General features: G+C 41.3%; 2 protein-coding genes across 3 annotated transcripts; one reads left to right on the top strand and one right to left on the bottom strand.

Annotated features, from left to right (window-relative positions):
- Positions 1-4,289: 4,289 nt before the first annotated feature.
- Positions 4,290-11,002, bottom strand: armc1 (armadillo repeat containing 1). The gene is made up of 7 exons (XM_008307791.3): positions 10,824-11,002; positions 9,794-10,005; positions 9,235-9,326; positions 8,042-8,234; positions 7,367-7,483; positions 6,666-6,740; positions 4,290-6,371 (listed from the first exon to the last, which is right to left on the bottom strand). The coding sequence occupies exons 2-7, from the start codon at positions 9,953-9,955 to the stop codon at positions 6,180-6,182; spliced, it is 831 nt and encodes a 276-aa protein (XP_008306013.1). The 5' UTR covers positions 9,956-10,005; positions 10,824-11,002; the 3' UTR covers positions 4,290-6,179.
- Positions 11,003-11,168: 166 nt separating this feature from the next.
- On the top strand, positions 11,169-16,076 carry mtfr1 (mitochondrial fission regulator 1). 2 transcript variants are annotated; one of them, XM_025054656.1, is made up of 8 exons: positions 11,169-11,425; positions 12,178-12,283; positions 12,435-12,533; positions 13,354-13,496; positions 13,612-13,850; positions 13,971-14,232; positions 14,327-14,507; positions 14,827-16,076. In XM_025054656.1, exons 2-8 carry the CDS (start codon positions 12,248-12,250, stop codon positions 14,872-14,874), a joined length of 1,008 nt encoding a protein of 335 aa, XP_024910424.1. In that variant the 5' UTR covers positions 11,169-11,425; positions 12,178-12,247; the 3' UTR covers positions 14,875-16,076. The 2 variants fall into 2 exon arrangements, with proteins under 2 accessions (XP_024910424.1, XP_008306012.1); XM_008307790.3 differs by having other exon boundaries at positions 13,968-14,232.
- Positions 16,077-17,131: the final 1,055 nt, after the last annotated feature.

The raw sequence follows: 17,131 nt of genomic DNA, 5'->3' as shown, positions 1-17,131 counted from the left end.
TACGGTGACGAAATTCAAACCGGTGCATCGTGTTTGGAGAAGATTCTTCCAGGTACCACTGCTTTTATATTCTCACTTGGAAATGACACCTACACACTACATCATATTCACACACCAGTTGGAGGACAGGCCACAGCAGATGGGTCTGTTGCTCATCACAATGTCCACTTGTTCTAAAGGGGAAGGCGGGGGCTCCAGACAGCACGTCTGAAGTTGTGTAATAGCCTTTAAGTGTCACAAACCAAAGTCACACATCGTCCTTTTTTGCTTTTTTTTCTCAGGTTTGGTTCCCTTCCCCTTTTTTAACGGAGAGATTGTTCACACTGTTTACCATTAAACTAGACTGCAGAATCTGAAGGGCTGAACAGAGGAATACGTTAAAGTGCTTCAAGACGGTATTTTTATTTTTAAAACAGCAAATAAAAAACATTAAAAGGTACCGACATAAAATCAACGCCTAAAGAAAATGTTCTTAAATTGAAAATCTGATTGATTTTTTTTTTTTTGCTATTTTAAAGGCTAACTTTGGTCAGCATTTGTTTATTGTTAGCAATCATTTCTAACAATTAGCTTTCTCTGGGCTAACTTTGGTTGTGTTTACACCTGTTTGTATTGTTAGGTTAAGCCTGGTGGAGCAACACCGTTACTGCAGGTCAAACATATAAGACGGCCACGGTTTACTCCAAGGCGTGCGACAGTTAGACCGCATATAAAACCATGATTTTATTATTATTCTTATTTGTCATCGCTAATCAAAATAAAAACATGTTGACACAAGATTATTTGATTGATAAAGAAGTCGGAGGCCCTTTTATTTGAGCCACTGACCCCCAAAGTGTTCCTCGCCCCTGACTTTCAGTCATCAATGTTTTTCTGCCATTTTTAATTTGGATTTTTTTTTCTTTACTGACAGCTGTGTCTGATCCATCCGTGGAAAATAACTTCTCTTCCCCGTCGTAACAAAGCACCTTTTTCATTATGCCCACTGTATGACTGAGCCATCACTTCATATTACAGGTCAGTGTTGCGGTGCTTAATTATGTGGCGGCTGCTGGAGGCTCCTAATAACCTGTCATTGAGGGGAATTTGAATGTCACACCATATTGTTGGGCCCTAATGGCAGCGGGCAGATCCACTGATGAGCCGTTTTGGGACAATTACAGAGGATATTCAAATCACAGGTCTGCAGAACACCTGACATGGGCCCACCAATGGCGTGCACGTGAACACACACACACACACACACTTGTTGTATCCTGACCCTGGAACACACCACCCCCACGTCCCCTGCCACATAAAGCAGCCGCCCCTCCTCCTCCTCCTCCTCCTCCTCCTCCTCTGCCGCTGAAACTCTTTAACTGGAGCCTGATCGTTTTTATTATCCTCCTAATCCAGATATCAGCGATTTCATCAGGCCAGGAAGATATGCATATCATGAATTATTTTGACACTGGGACCTTTTAATTTTCGCCGGCAATATTTCATCTCACCAATCAGTGCCTGGAGTGGTTGTCGCCCAGCGGACGAGTCTGTGTCACAGGACGAGGCTCCTCTGGTGGACCCAAATCATCCAGGGACAATAATGAGCTATGGCCACAATTATCAGCTCTCTGGGCACATACGTACGTGTGTGTGTGTGTGTGTGTGATTGCAAGAATCTCATCTATGTCTCATACCACCATGCTGCTGCTACTACTACTGATATTGGTGTTTATATAAAAAGAAATTGTTGACGATGATGATGATGATGGTAGTGACTAGTGTTATGATGAAGATGAGGCTCATGATCAGGTTGAGAAGATGATGATGATGATGATGTTTAGAATGAGAGGATAACGATAGTAGTGATGGTGATGAAAAGGGTTATGATGACGATGAGGAGGATGATGATGATGACAAGGAGGGGCATCATAAGGATGATGATAAGAATACAGATGAAGAGGACGATGATGAGGAGGAGGATATTGATGAAAGTGAGGAGGACAACGATGATGACGATGATAATTAACGTGAGGGTCAGAGTGATGAGAACGACGGCGTCATCAATGATGAGAATGATAATGAGGATAATGGTGTGGAAAATACTGAGGATGTGATGAAGATGAAGATGAAGACCAAGATGATTAGAACAAAAATGACACTGATCGCAGTGATGAACATGATGATGATGATGATAGAGATGAGGAAGATGCTGATGATGAATATTTTGAAGGTGAAATGTTGTTTTATTAAATTACGTACTAAATATATCTTCAATATCATTAGATTATGGATGAAGGAAATTAAATAATGATTTGCAGCAGAATCAACACAGAGATCAGTCACTACTGAAATATTTCACCGTTCAGTGAGTTATAGATCAAGTCATTCCTTCTTTCTCTGACTTCACACCTCTTCACATGTCACAGTCCACCATCAGACGCTGCCTTAAAACCCGGACTTCAGTTCATGTTCAGTTTGTAATTACTGAACTAACGATCCAGTCAGCTCTGTGGAAATGAGCTCACCGGCCACAACCACGATTAACAAGCCAGAGAAACGTACTGGCCTGAAAAAATGTGTTGTTTCACGCAGAGCAGAGTCAAACAGCAGTACTTAAAAACCCGCAGCACCAAGTCCGACTCTGTCAGTTAATACTCTGCGTCTCGACTCAGCTCCCTGTGGAGCAGGTATGACGAGGGGCTCGTGCAGTCAGTCCCTGACCTTCCCTCATCTGGGACGTTGACCCCTGGTATAAAGAGAGACATTACATCTCATTACACAACAACACAGCTCCGCTTTGGTCCAAATGGAGAAAAATGTCTCAATTAAATCTTCACCCCTGAAGAGTTATGGCCGTCCCTGTAGCGCTGATCCCTACACCTGCACATCCTGAAAAGTTATTTGACATAAATTGCAGGAGTCACATCATTTACCGCCACACTCTGAGCGGGATTTACGGCTAATCCCATTGACTGGGAGCTGAACCACCAATAAAATTCCTCGAGCCTAGGGGGCAGAGACGCACCTACCCCACCTCCCATCAGGCCTTTCTCTCTCTGCACAGATTAGCCATGCAAACACACAGGTGGTGGTAGTGTGTGTGCGAAGGGGGGGTTCTGTCAACACATTCCTGAACGTACATGCAACTGAGGCCCAGGCTGGATGAGGACGAGGACTGTGCAAAAAAAAAACCCACATCCTCACTGTGTTTTATATGATGAGTGTCTCTAGTGGACATGTGAGAGAAACGTATTCTATTGTGGAATTCTGTCTTTGCGTTTGGAAAGATGATAAAATGATCTTCACATTTTTTTAGATGTGATGGATTTAGGATTCAGGAAAACTGTGAAAACCTGATCCTGGAATTTTAATAATTGTTACTTCACACTGATCAGTTTGGCACGGCTCGCAACATTTCTAAATAGTTCTTGACTAATTAATAAGTCAGTAAATCAACAAATATTGATAAATCTTTACTAACAAATGTTTGTTTGATAATTACAGCTATATTAATATATCTTTAAGACTGGATCTGATCTCACCAAAGTAAAAACAAAAAAAAAATTAAATTTGTTTTTCAGCTATTTCTATAACACACATGTTGAATTAATGTATTGACATAAATGTTAGAGAATTAGCATGAGAGGGCATGAAATAAAATCCAAAATATATAGGCAAAAAAGATTTAGGAAGTAAATTCAATTCAATTAATGCTGAGATTTCAGATATTCCTGAACATCAAATGTAAAAAGTCTATGGTGCTGCACATGAGGAGGTCTGTAAATTACCCAGAGCCCAGGTGTGATGAATAATTACCTCATGATCTGAATTAATTAATTGACATTTTTTGTGAGGAAGTGAAGATTAAACAATCCTGATACCTTCAGTACTTCAATATGGTTGGAGCAGTGAAGGCCTCCACTCCCTCTGGGCACCGTGCATCACAGAGAGCTCACAGCAGCAGCAGCAGCAGCAGCAGCGGTGGTGGTGGTGATGGTGGCTGCAGGGCCTCCAGCTGGGGCTGGCTGCTGCCTCTGCTCGTCTGCACCAGCACCGGGGCCAAGGGGGAGGTGGTGGACGAGCGACAGAATTGCCCCGGGGCATCTCACTTCTGCAGCAGTAAAGAAAACTGAAATGCTCTCTCTCTCTCTCTCTGTGCTTCTGTCTCTACAAAGAGCGGCTGCTCCCCTCAGAGGGACAAATTTGGCATTGAAGTGAAAAGTCTGAAAAAAGTCCCGATTTGACACAGAATCATTAGAACCTAACAATAAGTCACATAAGTCAATAAAGAAATAAAAACCAGCAGATACATTTGATTTTGAGTTTATATTTGTTTGTTCGCAGAGTGTTTGGGAATCTACAGTACATTATATTACAATTGATGACAGGTGACGTCTGTACATGTGACATGGAGGAGGACTCTTTTTGTAGTTCCTGGTCCGCCCGGTGACAGCAGCTGAATCCAAGGGACACTTACACTTTAACACTCAATGCAGTGCACAGATTAAAAACGTGTTGTTTTATGTAGTATGAGCCGAGAGGACAAGACAGGACGACAGTTCAGGGATGGACTGTGTGCAAATGGACGAATCGTTTTTAATACTGACGGTCTTGGATTATATTGGTTCAAGCTGTCATATTTATCTGCTGCTTCCCAACTGTGGTGAGTTCAAACAATGCCAAAAAAACAAAACAAACCAAAAAAAAAAAAAAATCAATTATTGCTTTTTCCAGAGAACTGCACCGACCGTCCAATCGCATCAGTTTGACCTCAAATGACTGTGACGTCTCTGCACGGATGGAAACAATGAAAATGACTTGGTCAGCATCGTGTAATGAACGTTCCTGACACCCGTGTGAGTTAGTCACATGACTGTAGTAGCAAAAACAAACACTGAAACTGTAACAGTGGTGACATCATGTGAAGGTAAGTTTTAGCAAAAGATGAGGGAAAAAAAATTCTTATGCCTGAGACTCAGGCACCATTTACAAAATGTACATAACCACGCCCTTAGTCAATACTACTGATGAGACTGTACTGCTGTGTGTGCGGGTGGGTGTGTGTGTGTGTACACTAGTGATGATCTTTGCTAAAAAAGGACACTGCTGCCAAAACTAACAACTGATAAGAAGCGGGTCTGAAACCCTGTAAAACCTGGGCAGAAGTTCAGAAACTTAACAGGTTTGTCTTCTTTGTGCTGATCTAAAACTACAGAGAACCGTAATGCTGAGAGTAGAGAGGTAGCCTCCAACGAAATCTGTGCAATTAACACAAGGAGCTGTCGGGCAATTCCCGCCGCCACCAACACTGCAGGACAACGTCTGACTCTCGATGTACTAAAAATATCAATCTGGGGAGTCCTGAAAAAAACCCAGCCAACTCCAGTTTCTGCACGCAACAGTCTTCTCAGTGTGGCCCAGGGGCGGAATGGGCCGCAGCCTTGTGCTGGTGTCTACTTTTTCTATTTCTACTGAACGAATAAGCCACAGGTGAAACAGCAAAACTGTGACACTCAGCAACTCTCAAATCATCTGAATCAACAGCGAATAAATTATAATTACAATGTGATGGCAAATAAAGGCACACACATACACGACAACCGCAAAGCTAGGCATCAGGCTAAAGAAAAAGAAACAAAATGGCACAAAAGATTTAAAGCATGCTTAAAAATATCTGATGATGGGCAAAAAGTAGAATCTGTATTTTGGAAAGTTTTAGAAAAATGTTAGTATTGGAAAGAATTACATGTTTAGATAACAAGGCTGGAGAAACTGAGACAAAAAAACAAACAAACAACCTCCCATTTCTATGTATCATCAACCAAAGAACACCGTAACACACCTGCCACCTGTCACCGCTCTCACTACCACGATGCTGAATGCTATTTGGTTTTCGGCTGGTTTTAAGATCTGTGTCTATGTTTTTTTATATACAAGTATATGGTTGTACACGTACAGCCTGCAGTGATGTTTGGACCTCAGTATATACACGATTTATGACACTCGGGGGTCCAGCGGTTGTCGGCCTCTAAAGTGAGTGCATCGCAGAGTAGACTGGAGACTAGATAAGTGTATGGCTGAGGCAGAGCGTAGTCCAGTAGCAGGCTGAAAGATACTAAGGCTGGAAGCTGGAGAGGAAAAAACAAAAAACAAAACAAAAAAAAAAGAACTTTAGGGAGTCAGAAGACAGGAAGTGGTCACCAGTAAAAAGAGCGGGTCAGGAAGTTGGCGGCCGTGCTCAGCCAGCCGATGCCCTCCGTCATGGAGCCCACACGCTGCACTGCCTTGTCCTGCTCCTGTGACGGACTGTCCTCCTCAGGCAGGTAATCAGGGATGTCAGTGTTCTCCTCCACCTCCACTGAGGAATCCTCCTGGAATGGCACGATCCGCTGCACACAGACCAAAATAATAATGTTTTTAAAAAAGAAATAAAAAAAATAATTGTTTTAATCTAAATTTTTCCAAGCCACCTATTTATAACCTTCTGGGAATTAAGTCAAATAGAGTGAAATAACAGGATCAAATACCAATCATACGTACAGAGTGCACATAACTTGGTCAGGTCTGACCCCTGCTGGCCACACTGTATATAACTCAATGCAATTTTGAAACTGACTTGCAATATTTTATTAAATTTGAAAAAAGGTGTTTTTATGTCTAAATTCAGTATTTTCCAAACTCACTTCTCCTCCATTTTCGGTCCTCACGATCTGCTGAGCCTTCATGACTTTGGTGGAGTTGATTGCTGAACCCAGGGCCTGTGAAAACAACAACAGACATGTCAGTCATTCAAGCCACTGTTCTTTTTTTGTACAAATTACAAATTCTGTCCAAGCCACTGTTCTTTTTTTGTACAAATGTTCTGTTAATGCTAAATATGTTTAGTGGAAGTTAAAAAAACAAGTGCCAGTGTGACATTGTATTGATCCATTTAAACTTTATCTACACTGAACATTTCACACACAGGGTTTTAGATCAAAGTCCTTCACCAGGATAAAGACGGTGGACGTCATCTGACCCACTCTGCACACATGACCAACAAGTACAGCAAATAAAAGTAAAACAACACAAGATAAGATGTTGGTTAAAATGCTGAAAACAACACATTTTGTACAGCGATAATATTCAGGTAGGATTTTTTTTTTGTAAAAATATAACCAAGTAAATGTGACAATTTCTGCATAAAAAAGTTACATTATAAATAGTTTAATCACAAGTAATAAATAAAAAACTGATCCTAACAGAATGATGATAATACTTATTGAATAATATATTTCTACTGTTGTATCTACAACTATTATTATTGTACAATACTAAAATACATGCACTATTGTTACTGTCTGTCCTACTGGATGTTTTTTCCTGAACACTGCGGCCCACGTACCTCTGCTTTAAGGTCAGAGCGAATCCTGACGACACATCTTTTGACAGCCATCTGGAAGGTGAAGCTGATGACCCCACGGATCTTGAGCAAGGCCTCCTCGCAAAGGCTCCTTCGAGTCTGACGAGGCGACGGACCAGAACCAGGTAACAGGTTTCGAGGGGACGCGGGGGGAGGGGAAAAACAAGGCCAGGAAGTCATACGTTTAGAAACAACCATGGCTTTGAGTAGAAAACTCTAGAATCAAGGAGCTTCACATCAACAGAGAGGCTCGAAGAACAGCAGAAAGATGTATTCACGTTATAAAAATATAATGTTAAATGTTCAGCTGTGAGGTACAACGTGTTCCAGTGTAAACAGGAGTTTGCCACAGTGATGCCTGTTTCTGTTGAGGTGACAGTAATGCAGCCCACCAGAGGCCGTCTGTCTGGTGTAATGTAATCTGGCTATCTGCAGATTTCCTGCGGAGCAGCATTCAGGTTCAATCTCCAAGTCCTGCTGTTCAATTCCTGACATTTAAGATCTGACACCGCCCACCCTCCAGTGCCCCATGCTCCACAGATACACACCACCAACATGCTTCGCGTGGGTGAGAGTTGCAGAAAACGCCACGCTCACAGATGGAGATTTTGGTGCACGTGTCAACCAAGTTGACCTCTGTGCGAACGGAACACTTACGGAGTCGTCCAGTCCATCGATGTGCAGGACCACGGTTTTGGCTCTCTTGTTGTTGGAGCCTAGAAAGAACTGGGCTTTACGCCGACAGGAGGCAGCGGCGGCATCTGCCTGGGCGGCTTCTTCTTTACCAGCTGACTGCAGAATCTCATAGATCTCTGAGGCCATCAGTTTGGTCTCCCCTGGAGACGTGGTCCTAAAATATCACACAGTTAAAAATCAGTATCCAGTGAAAATATGATCTTTTTTTATTTAATGAGTAAACAGCATCTTAAGGATGAGTGATTCTGACTTAATAAAGGCCTTTTCAGAGTAAAACAGACACACAGCTGAGACGCTGCTCCCGGCGGGAACAACAGATGCGTGCAACACACAGTAAAACACTACAAACATGTGCTGTGTGCCTCTGGCTTCATGCTAATTAATTGTATAATTCAGACTTTAGCTGCAGAAAAAAAAGACTAAGCATATTTTAGTTGACAGTACCTGACAAAACCACTTGGGGTCAGCTGTAGCCTTAATGCCACAACAAATATGTGGTATGGGTTTGTGGGATATGTCTGCGGGCTACGCTGCTGTAGTGTCACAAAGTCACCGCTGCTCTTATGGTGACCATATCTGACACATCTGTCTGCTGTTACTGTCTCTGCTGAGTTTGGTGCTTTGTGCCACTTTAATATGAGACCAAGGGCAAACACACAAACCACTGTCAGTCACTGGTAGGAATGTAACAATGCATTGTGAATTAGGGTACAATTAAGGTATTTTGCATTGTTCTTTTGAATTGAGTGTTGTTTTGAGTCATAATTTCAAATTTAAAAAATTGTAGAAGTTGAGTGTATCCTTACCCTAGTTGCTGGCCTTTCCCCCACCTCTTTGTTAATGACAAACAACAAACATTTAGCCGTACTGCCAGTGACAAAATCCCACACTAATGAACAGCAGAACTCATCAAGTAATTTGTTGCTGGGAGGCAGGATTTATAATAAACTAGGTCACACAGACACCGCAATTTAACTGGTTTCTGGGTTTTTTTCCTAAATCATCTTTGATTACATTCATTCATGACATTTCCCTGACTGACATGATTTATAGACAAAACATTGTTGCAGGAAACACTGAAGAAGTCCTGGGTTATGGATTGATGTAACGAAAGTGCAAAGTGTATGTATGTTGTGATGGTGACAGAAACTTGCTTCTGCATGACGTTCTGCAGACTCAGCATCATGCCCAGCTCGTCCTTCATCTTCTCCCTGTTGGCTCGACATTCTGCCAGGTAGCGCACGGCCTGCAATCAAGAGAGCAGAGGGTTTCTATCCAGCAGTTTAAGTTCACTGCATCAGTTTAGTGACATTTTGTAAAAATAATAATTTAATGGCATCTATCACCACTTAAATGCATGCAAACCTCACAAGCCTCAAGCTCATGTTTTGAAGCGGGTCTGTTTCTGTAGCTGTCTGTCCATAGCAATAATATTACAGTATGTGGGGCTTGAAAAACCCAGTGATAAAAACCAAACATGTAGAAGAAGAAGAAGACAAACTAATAATTTTAATGAAAACAACTATTTAATTTAAACTGATCGCAACATTATTTTAAATAAAAAGCTAAAAGGTTATTGTGGATACAGTGAACACATTTAGTTATGCTTGTTGAGACAGTGTCATGGTCAACAATGTGAAAAGTTCAGTTGTTTTTAGTAGTTTGCTCAATGTCAGTCTAATGAACAGAGAGATGGCAGTAAATGGTGCTCACCAATAATGCAGAGTAGACGACCTGTGGGTTGGGATGATCTAGGAAGAGGATGAGACCAGGCAGACAGCCCTGGTCCTCAACTATAGCTCTGCGGTTTAGAGGGTCTGCTGCAAGGTCTCGCAGCTGGTTCACCACAGTCAGGGCATCCAGCTCCGCACTCATGGTGCCTCTTTCCTTGATGCCACGCTCATCAAACCAACCTGCTCACTTAACTGAAAGGTAACAAAGTGGAAAACAGGAACAATCACTTTAAATAACATATTCAGACTAATTGGAGTGTTAGTTTAATATTAAATTTTAATTAATCCAAAGGTGTGTTTAAAGGTGATCCGTGTAGGGTTTCACACCTCAAGTGATTAAGTTACATGTTAGAGTTTAGTCAACCTCACCTCAGTTTTCCAGTCTAAGCATGCATGGGATCATTGAAACACAAAGGGTATTTATTTAATGTTAAATAACAGCTGCTTTAAAAACTACGGATGTGACATCAGTGATAGAATTGGCTTTTATTTTATTGGCATAAAGTAAAGAAAAACACAAACGAAAAATGTATCTGTAAATCAACGTTTAAGTTTCAATTAGATCAATTATTTTAAAATGCGTTTTTGTTTTTACTACTAGACAAAAAGTAACTACAAAACGCATTTCTAGTACGGTTAGAGCAAAATGTCGCACCTTTGTTTGATTAAAAAATGGGGAAAAAACCCATTATGCTTCAAAGGATGTGTACTTGTTTGAAATTCATTGTAAACCAGGGACTCGGCTGTACTTCGCTGTCACGCAGGCTCAAATGGCTTAGCCTACGTTGGAATTCCAATCCTAAAATCCGTCTGGTTTAAAACAATTGCGTTTGCTGTCAAAGGGCCATAGTTATTTTGTTGAACCGAAACACAAACTTCGGTTTGTGACAAAGACGACTTCTACGACCCCCAACCTAACCTTAAAACACGCCCTGACACACACGCACACAGTAGTCGGCTGCTAAAGCTAAGCTAAACTGAGCAACCGCTGTGTGACCATTACAACATACCTTTATCTTCGTTTCTGTAAAACCATGAGACAACACCGCCTGGCTTCACATTCACGAGATGTTAAAAGAGGCAAAAGCAGAAAGTTGACGTCTGACACTCTAAAAACAAACTGTGACACAAAAAAAATATGTGTCGGGAAAAGGCCTGTGTCCCTTTCTTTGCTACGGTTCTTTTCAGCTAGCAGCTGAGCTCAGTGTTTGGGTTTTTGGTACGTCAAAGGGTGCAGTTGTTTTGTACAAATGGGCGTCCCAGTTTCAACCGAGGAGCTTAACGGTGTAATAATACACTGCACTACCGGGGGATTCAGATAACTACATCTAACATACACACAAGTCCTAGTATGTGATAGGACAGTGTTGCTTAATTGACAGATACAAGGCCTAATCACTAGGAGGTAGGTGGTCAGTTTAAATGACAACTGTGATCGGTGGTTTCCGCTGTCAATTACATAAAATAACCAATAGAATGCTTACATGGATATAACCTATTCTATATTCAGAATGTAATTGGCCCAAACTTTTTTGCCATTCGAGTCGCTTCCCGCAGCAGAAAGCCAACAAGGTGGAAACTTTCAGAAAGTTGTCAGTAAACGTGTAGCCTGGTGAGCTGGTTTCGAATTCACATATAGCCTTGTTTGATTTTTCTTCTGGTTTAAGCAATGTTGTTGTCGCGCTTGGATTGTTCTTAATTGAATGTTATTCCAGAAGAAATGTGTTTAGTAGTTTAGAGTTAGCGTCTATTAGCTTCACCGCTCGCTAAAGTTGTGATTCAGTCATTAGCATAGCATGTTAGCCTATGCATAATATTGTGTCATATTTTGACATTTTACAACATTTTACATGAGGAAGTGTACTAGACCCGCCCAATGTCTGTAGGTGTACATCAGATTAGCTGAGATACTGTTGTTTTTACAAACCGCTGTGTGGATTACAAATATTAAGAAATTTGTATCAAGTATTTCTGGTTGGCTAAAATTTTCTTCATACACCTTATAGTTTGATTCTTTTAAACAACCTTACTTTTTCACAGTTGCACGACATTTTTATTATTTTATTCCAGAAATTTTAAACACAACACAAAGATGGTGATTTAAAAACCACCTGAAGAGTATGCATTATGGTAGATGTAGTTTATGGTAAACAAAAACCTGATTAGACTTGGAGTTTAAAACTGAAAATTGTGAATTACTTGCCATGCATATGTTACATATACCCAAAATGACCAGTGGATTTAACCCATCCAATAAACTACATGGTGGCCGGATTTGGCCCACGGGCCTTGAGTTTGGCATATGTGCTGAACAGTGTGTCGGTAAAGAAATAATGATGTTCTCTTGTTCTGTGACACACTTAGATGACCATCAGGTGATTTCTTTGGTGTTCAGTCATGTGCCAACCAGCTCCTGTGAAACACACCAACAGAGATGAGTAAAGACTATGGTCATATGGAAATGGACTTGGTGAGTAGGAGACACTCAGACCATTTAGCAGCGAGTCTGAAACAGCAACTTTAAAATGATGCATTAAGTCGAAGGTCAGATTTGATTGTAACCGATGTATAATTTATCTTTTAGTCATGACCTTGATATTCCAGTGTACTTTCTTGTGCAGGTCCTTGGAACAGCCAAACCCTATGGGTCTTCAAGGAGTATCGTAAGGAGAATAGCTACAAATCTTCCTCTTAATCCCTGCCCCAGGATTCATTTTCAGGTGTGGGAAATTCATGTGTCATCCTTTTTGATACCAATTAATTACTAAGTCTTTGATGTACTCTGAGGGTCAGATAAATATATGTTTTCCTCTTTAGTTTTCAGATTGTTTTTCTTGATTCCTTACATCATAGCTGCAACTTTTCTCTCTGCCTGTCTGTCCATGTGCTGACATCACTGACACGTGACAACAGTCTCACACCCTCGTCGTCTCATGTTTACTTTTCACCCGTCTGACTGTTTTCCTTTTTAAACCATAAACAGAGCAAATGAGGGTATTGAAACTGGGGTATATTTTTGCTACACTTGTTCTGGAGTTTACAGATCTGTCTTTTGTCATGTGTATGAATTCAGTGGCACCTTGTTTTAATAACAAACAATCTGGTCCCTTTTCTGTCTCTAAACTCTGTGTTTTCTCTTTCTCTTGTCTCCTCTTGTCTACAGCCTCCTTCCATACCTCACTATGAGGAAATGCAGTATTTCTGCTTTGGGTCAGTTTGTTCAAAAACCTTCAGCTAACTGAAGACCAGCATGTTATGGCTGTTACTTTTTCCAGCATAATGAACAAGCAGTAACTTCTCTTGTGCTACCGCAGAGGCATTAGTAGCAGGCATGTCTTGTAGATCTATTTAGAAAAAATATATTTTGACTTTAGAAACTTTGCATGTCAACAACAAAATAACAAATTAAAGTTATTTTAATGATTAGGTCAAAAAGGTTGTAAGTTGTATTTAAAAATTGGAAAATTCAATGTTTTACTGTGATTTCTTTTTTCAGTTAAAAGTTCTGCTACATGTGAATCTGGTCTTTTTGTCTGACAGCTGTATCCGTACACTGAAAGTGCTGGTATCCTGATTGGCTCCAGGAGACAGAACTTTGAAGTTGCCTCTCTGGCTGATATCAGCTGGATCGACGAAGAAGAGGATGACGACGAGGAGGATGTAGGTTACTCCAGCCGAAATAGGTAAGAATGATCCTAAAACTGTGTATTAGGAACTGAGAGCTCAGGACGAAGAGTTTAAGATGTAGTACATGTCCTGTATCATGTCCTTTTTTTTTTAAATTATTGCTCTTACCAGGAGATCGGGAATTTCCTCTGGACTTGTGTTCCGAGCCCGTCAGCCACACCCTCAGAAAAAAACTCTAACTCGCCGGAGGTCACTGCCAAGCCTGCACCAGGAGGCTCAGGACCCCCAGGGTCCATCAGCTGCCAACGATGAGGCCATTCAGAAGATCAGTGCACTGGAGACAGAACTAGCCAAACTCAGAGATCAGATAGCACAGATCGTGTTGGCTCAGGAGAAGAGCACGCAGCCAGGTATGTCCTCACACTACACCCATCATTACTGCTCAGCAATAACACAGCACGTCCTCTAGATGGCGACAGCGGCACACACATTGCTTCAATACTCTTTTTTCATTTCAACTATCACAGCAGGACCACCTCCTCCTCCACTTCCTCCAGCACCCTCTGGTACCCTTCCTGCCCCTCCTCTACCACCTCCTCCTCCTCCTCCTCCACCACCACTACCACTGCCCTCAAATCTTCAGCGGACATTTTCAGCTATAGATTTAATTAAGGAGCGAAAAGGGAAGAAGGCACAGGGACAGACGGTGGTGGAGTCAAAGGCAGCAGAAATCCCCAACATGCTCGATGTCTTGAAGGACATGAAGAAAGTCAAATTAAGATCGGTCAAAAGGTGAGGCTCCACCTAAAGTCATAAAGAAAGAGGGATTTGGCCGTTACCAGAGGTGTTTGGTGAACAATGCTGCTGCTCCTTGTTTTTTTTTCAGTCGTCCTGTGGAAAACGACACCAAAATTAAGCCTGGCGAGCAGCCAGATGCAGCGTCTCTCATCGCAGAAGCCCTGAAACGCAAATTTGCTCATCGGTACCGACACGACAGTGGACAGGAAGAAAGAGAAGAATTCAAACTCCCCATTCCAGAAGTGAAGCCTCAAAGTGAAACTCTTTTGGTGAGAGATAGTTAATTATTATTCTCTAATACTGAGCTAGTGTGTATACACCTCCTGCACCAAAGGGGGGGCTATAAACAGAGTTCCCATACACCCAAGTACAACCAGCTGTTGCAATAATATGGTTGACCTGCTAAAAACTAGTGCAGAGCGCCACTGCTGTGTGGAGCTGTACACCTTTAACCACAGTGTACCAGGCTTACAATACTCAGAAACTATTGTTTAAAAAACTTTCCAGTTAAAGTTCACACTAAAGTTATATTAAAGTCTTAATTTAAAAGAAAATGTATTTTTAACCTTATTCTATTTTTCTTTCCAGTTTGGGCAGCACATGTTGAGATCAACTGGAAAAAACAAGTTGCTCTGAAGAGTTGCTGTCTCTGGAACCTTTTCTTAGAGCCTTGTCAACAACTTCTTCTTCAGACGTCTCCTTGTAAAGATAAGGGACTACATCCGACTACATCCATCTGTAACCGCCGTCTCATCCAGTCATCCATGTGTTTTTTGCACCTTGATAACGTACGTTGGCTTCTTCTTTTAGGAATCAAACGTTGACTTGTTTAACTGAATGTTTTGCTATCACACCAACACACACACACACACACTAAACCAACACTATGGAGCATTTTAAATTAGTTCAGTCTTTTGTCCTTTGTATCCGTATTAAACTTTTTGCACGTCATCGACGGTCAGCTTCACATTCCTGTTTTTATTGTTCAGTGAATTTTGATGATTTTTCCAACCACGGGGAAAGCGAGCACTTTCTCACTCGTGGGATTATGTTGTCTTGTTTATAACTGATGCAGATTTATGGACTAATTTATGACAGAATCCACTTATTTATGTTGTGGTTAAAGTAAAGCTTTTTATTTCTAACAATTAATTTTGCCTTTGATTATTGCATTACGTTTTGTGTATGTCTTTGCCTAGATGTAATTTTTTGTTTGTTTGCAGGTTTAAATACTTTGTTCAGTTTTAGACCGCCATGTTGGACATTTTCACATTCCCATTTGAATTTCCTTTCCAAAGTGATAACTGTTAAACAAAGGTCAGGGTTTGGTTTATTGACACTACAGGGAGATATTCAGTGTTCGGTTTCTTTATCAGTACCTCATGATAAGACTGACCTCTTATTGCAAAACACTTGAAGCAACATTTAGCATAATGTGTGTTAACTCACATCTTCAGTTCTTTTTAAATAGAACCCATTAAAAAAAATAAACACTTTTCTTTGTTTTCCAAAGGATTAAACCCCCAGTGTTCGTGTCAGTAATGATCAGATTAGCATAGCCACACGACACGAGTCACATCAGCTGTTACTGTTCACAGAAGTATTTTCTTCCTTATTGACTGATTGCACATTTTTACTTCTACTCACGTCAGTGAAGTGGCTGCTTTAAATCAACTCACTCATTAGTCAACAAGGGGAAGGTGGACTATGTGTCTGCTGACTTTCACCAATGTACGCATGTTGTTTTAAAGTTTGTAAAAGACGTGTCTACCATGAAAATGTACTTGAATTGTCAAGTTTGAATAAAAGTTAATGGTCAGTTCTTACTCGCTGTGAAATTCAAGTATTGTTAATGTCTGTCCCACACATCAGGAAATCAGCCCTGTGGCCAAAGTGTCTGGTTACTTTTAATGCAGTAATTGAACACTGAATTGACAATTGGTGTGGGTGTGAGCATGAACGTTTTGTGTCCATGGTCCTGACATGGTCTGATCACTATCGGCTATTAGCCCAATAGCTAAAAATTACTAATTAAGAATTAGCATTAGCACTGTAAATTTTTGGCACTGTGCTCAGCTCTCTTTTGTCCTTTGTCTCGTCTCGTCTTCCCTCGCCTTTACAGGTCTGGGTCACAGAGACGCTAGTTTCAGCAACAGAACCCAGACACTTTGTTCTCTGTTCCCTCCACCACCTCCTCAGTGAGAATATCTAAATGTGACCAGGCCAGCTGGGAGACGGGTTCCCAGGTCACCAGGTGGCTATGCCTGAAACTCCTCCTGCGGTAGGCCTCCAGGTGGCACAAATGACCAAATGTGTGTAGCGCCTTCAGGAGAATCGCTGGCTCTACTCTAAGTGTTGCTCTGATGTGTGAGCTTTCTTCATCATCTTAAAGGCAGCGTCCAGCCACCCTGCAGTGTTTACCCATTTCTGCCACTGTAATTTGCCCACTCATTTCTTCCATTACCAACAGCTCTTTGGTAAAGTTAGTAATCTGTGATCTCAGAGCTGTCACTCAGCTCCACAGGTTCAGCACCTGCATCACTGCCCTGATCCATCAACCTTACGTTCCATCTTACTCTCACACATGAGCAAGATTAGTTACATGCAGAGGTAATTGCTCATTATAGACAGTAGGGGCAGATCATTCACATCCATCATCAAACCTTCACTCTTAAGAAGAACTGCCAATAACAACAAACCAGATATTCAGAAATAGAACATCCCACACCAATGGCTCAAGCACTTCAACGACCATCAACATCATCCTAAAGCAGTTGCCCCCAACCTTGGAACCATCGACAAACGCAGTGTTAAAAGACCCTCATGTTAAAATGAAAAACCAGACTTCTGCTTAAAATGGTACTAAACCTGAGGAGCTATGCTGACATGGACA

Source organism: Cynoglossus semilaevis, chromosome 3, assembly GCF_000523025.1.
Source record: "Cynoglossus semilaevis isolate Cse_v1.0 chromosome 3, Cse_v1.0, whole genome shotgun sequence".
Taxonomy (NCBI): domain Eukaryota; kingdom Metazoa; phylum Chordata; class Actinopteri; order Pleuronectiformes; family Cynoglossidae; genus Cynoglossus; species Cynoglossus semilaevis.
This window is presented reverse-complemented; position numbering and strand designations above follow the sequence as displayed.

Excerpts from the sequence above, each read along its gene's own strand:
- armc1 (XM_008307791.3), bottom strand. The coding sequence starts at position 9,955 with ATGAGTGCGGAGCTGGATGCCCTGACTGTGGTGAACCAGCTGCGAGAC. Across the intron at positions 6,741-7,366 it reads GCTCTGACCTTAAAGCAGAG|GCCCTGGGTTCAGCAATCAA; the intron begins GTACGTGGGCCG and ends TTGTTTTCACAG. Across the intron at positions 6,372-6,665 it reads GGACCGAAAATGGAGGAGAA|CGGATCGTGCCATTCCAGGA; the intron begins GTGAGTTTGGAA and ends GTCTGTGTGCAG.
- mtfr1 (XM_008307790.3), top strand. The coding sequence starts at position 12,248 with ATGAGTAAAGACTATGGTCATATGGAAATGGACTTG. Across the intron at positions 13,497-13,611 it reads GGTTACTCCAGCCGAAATAG|GAGATCGGGAATTTCCTCTG; the intron begins GTAAGAATGATC and ends TGCTCTTACCAG. Across the intron at positions 13,851-13,967 it reads GGAGAAGAGCACGCAGCCAG|CAGGACCACCTCCTCCTCCA; the intron begins GTATGTCCTCAC and ends CAACTATCACAG.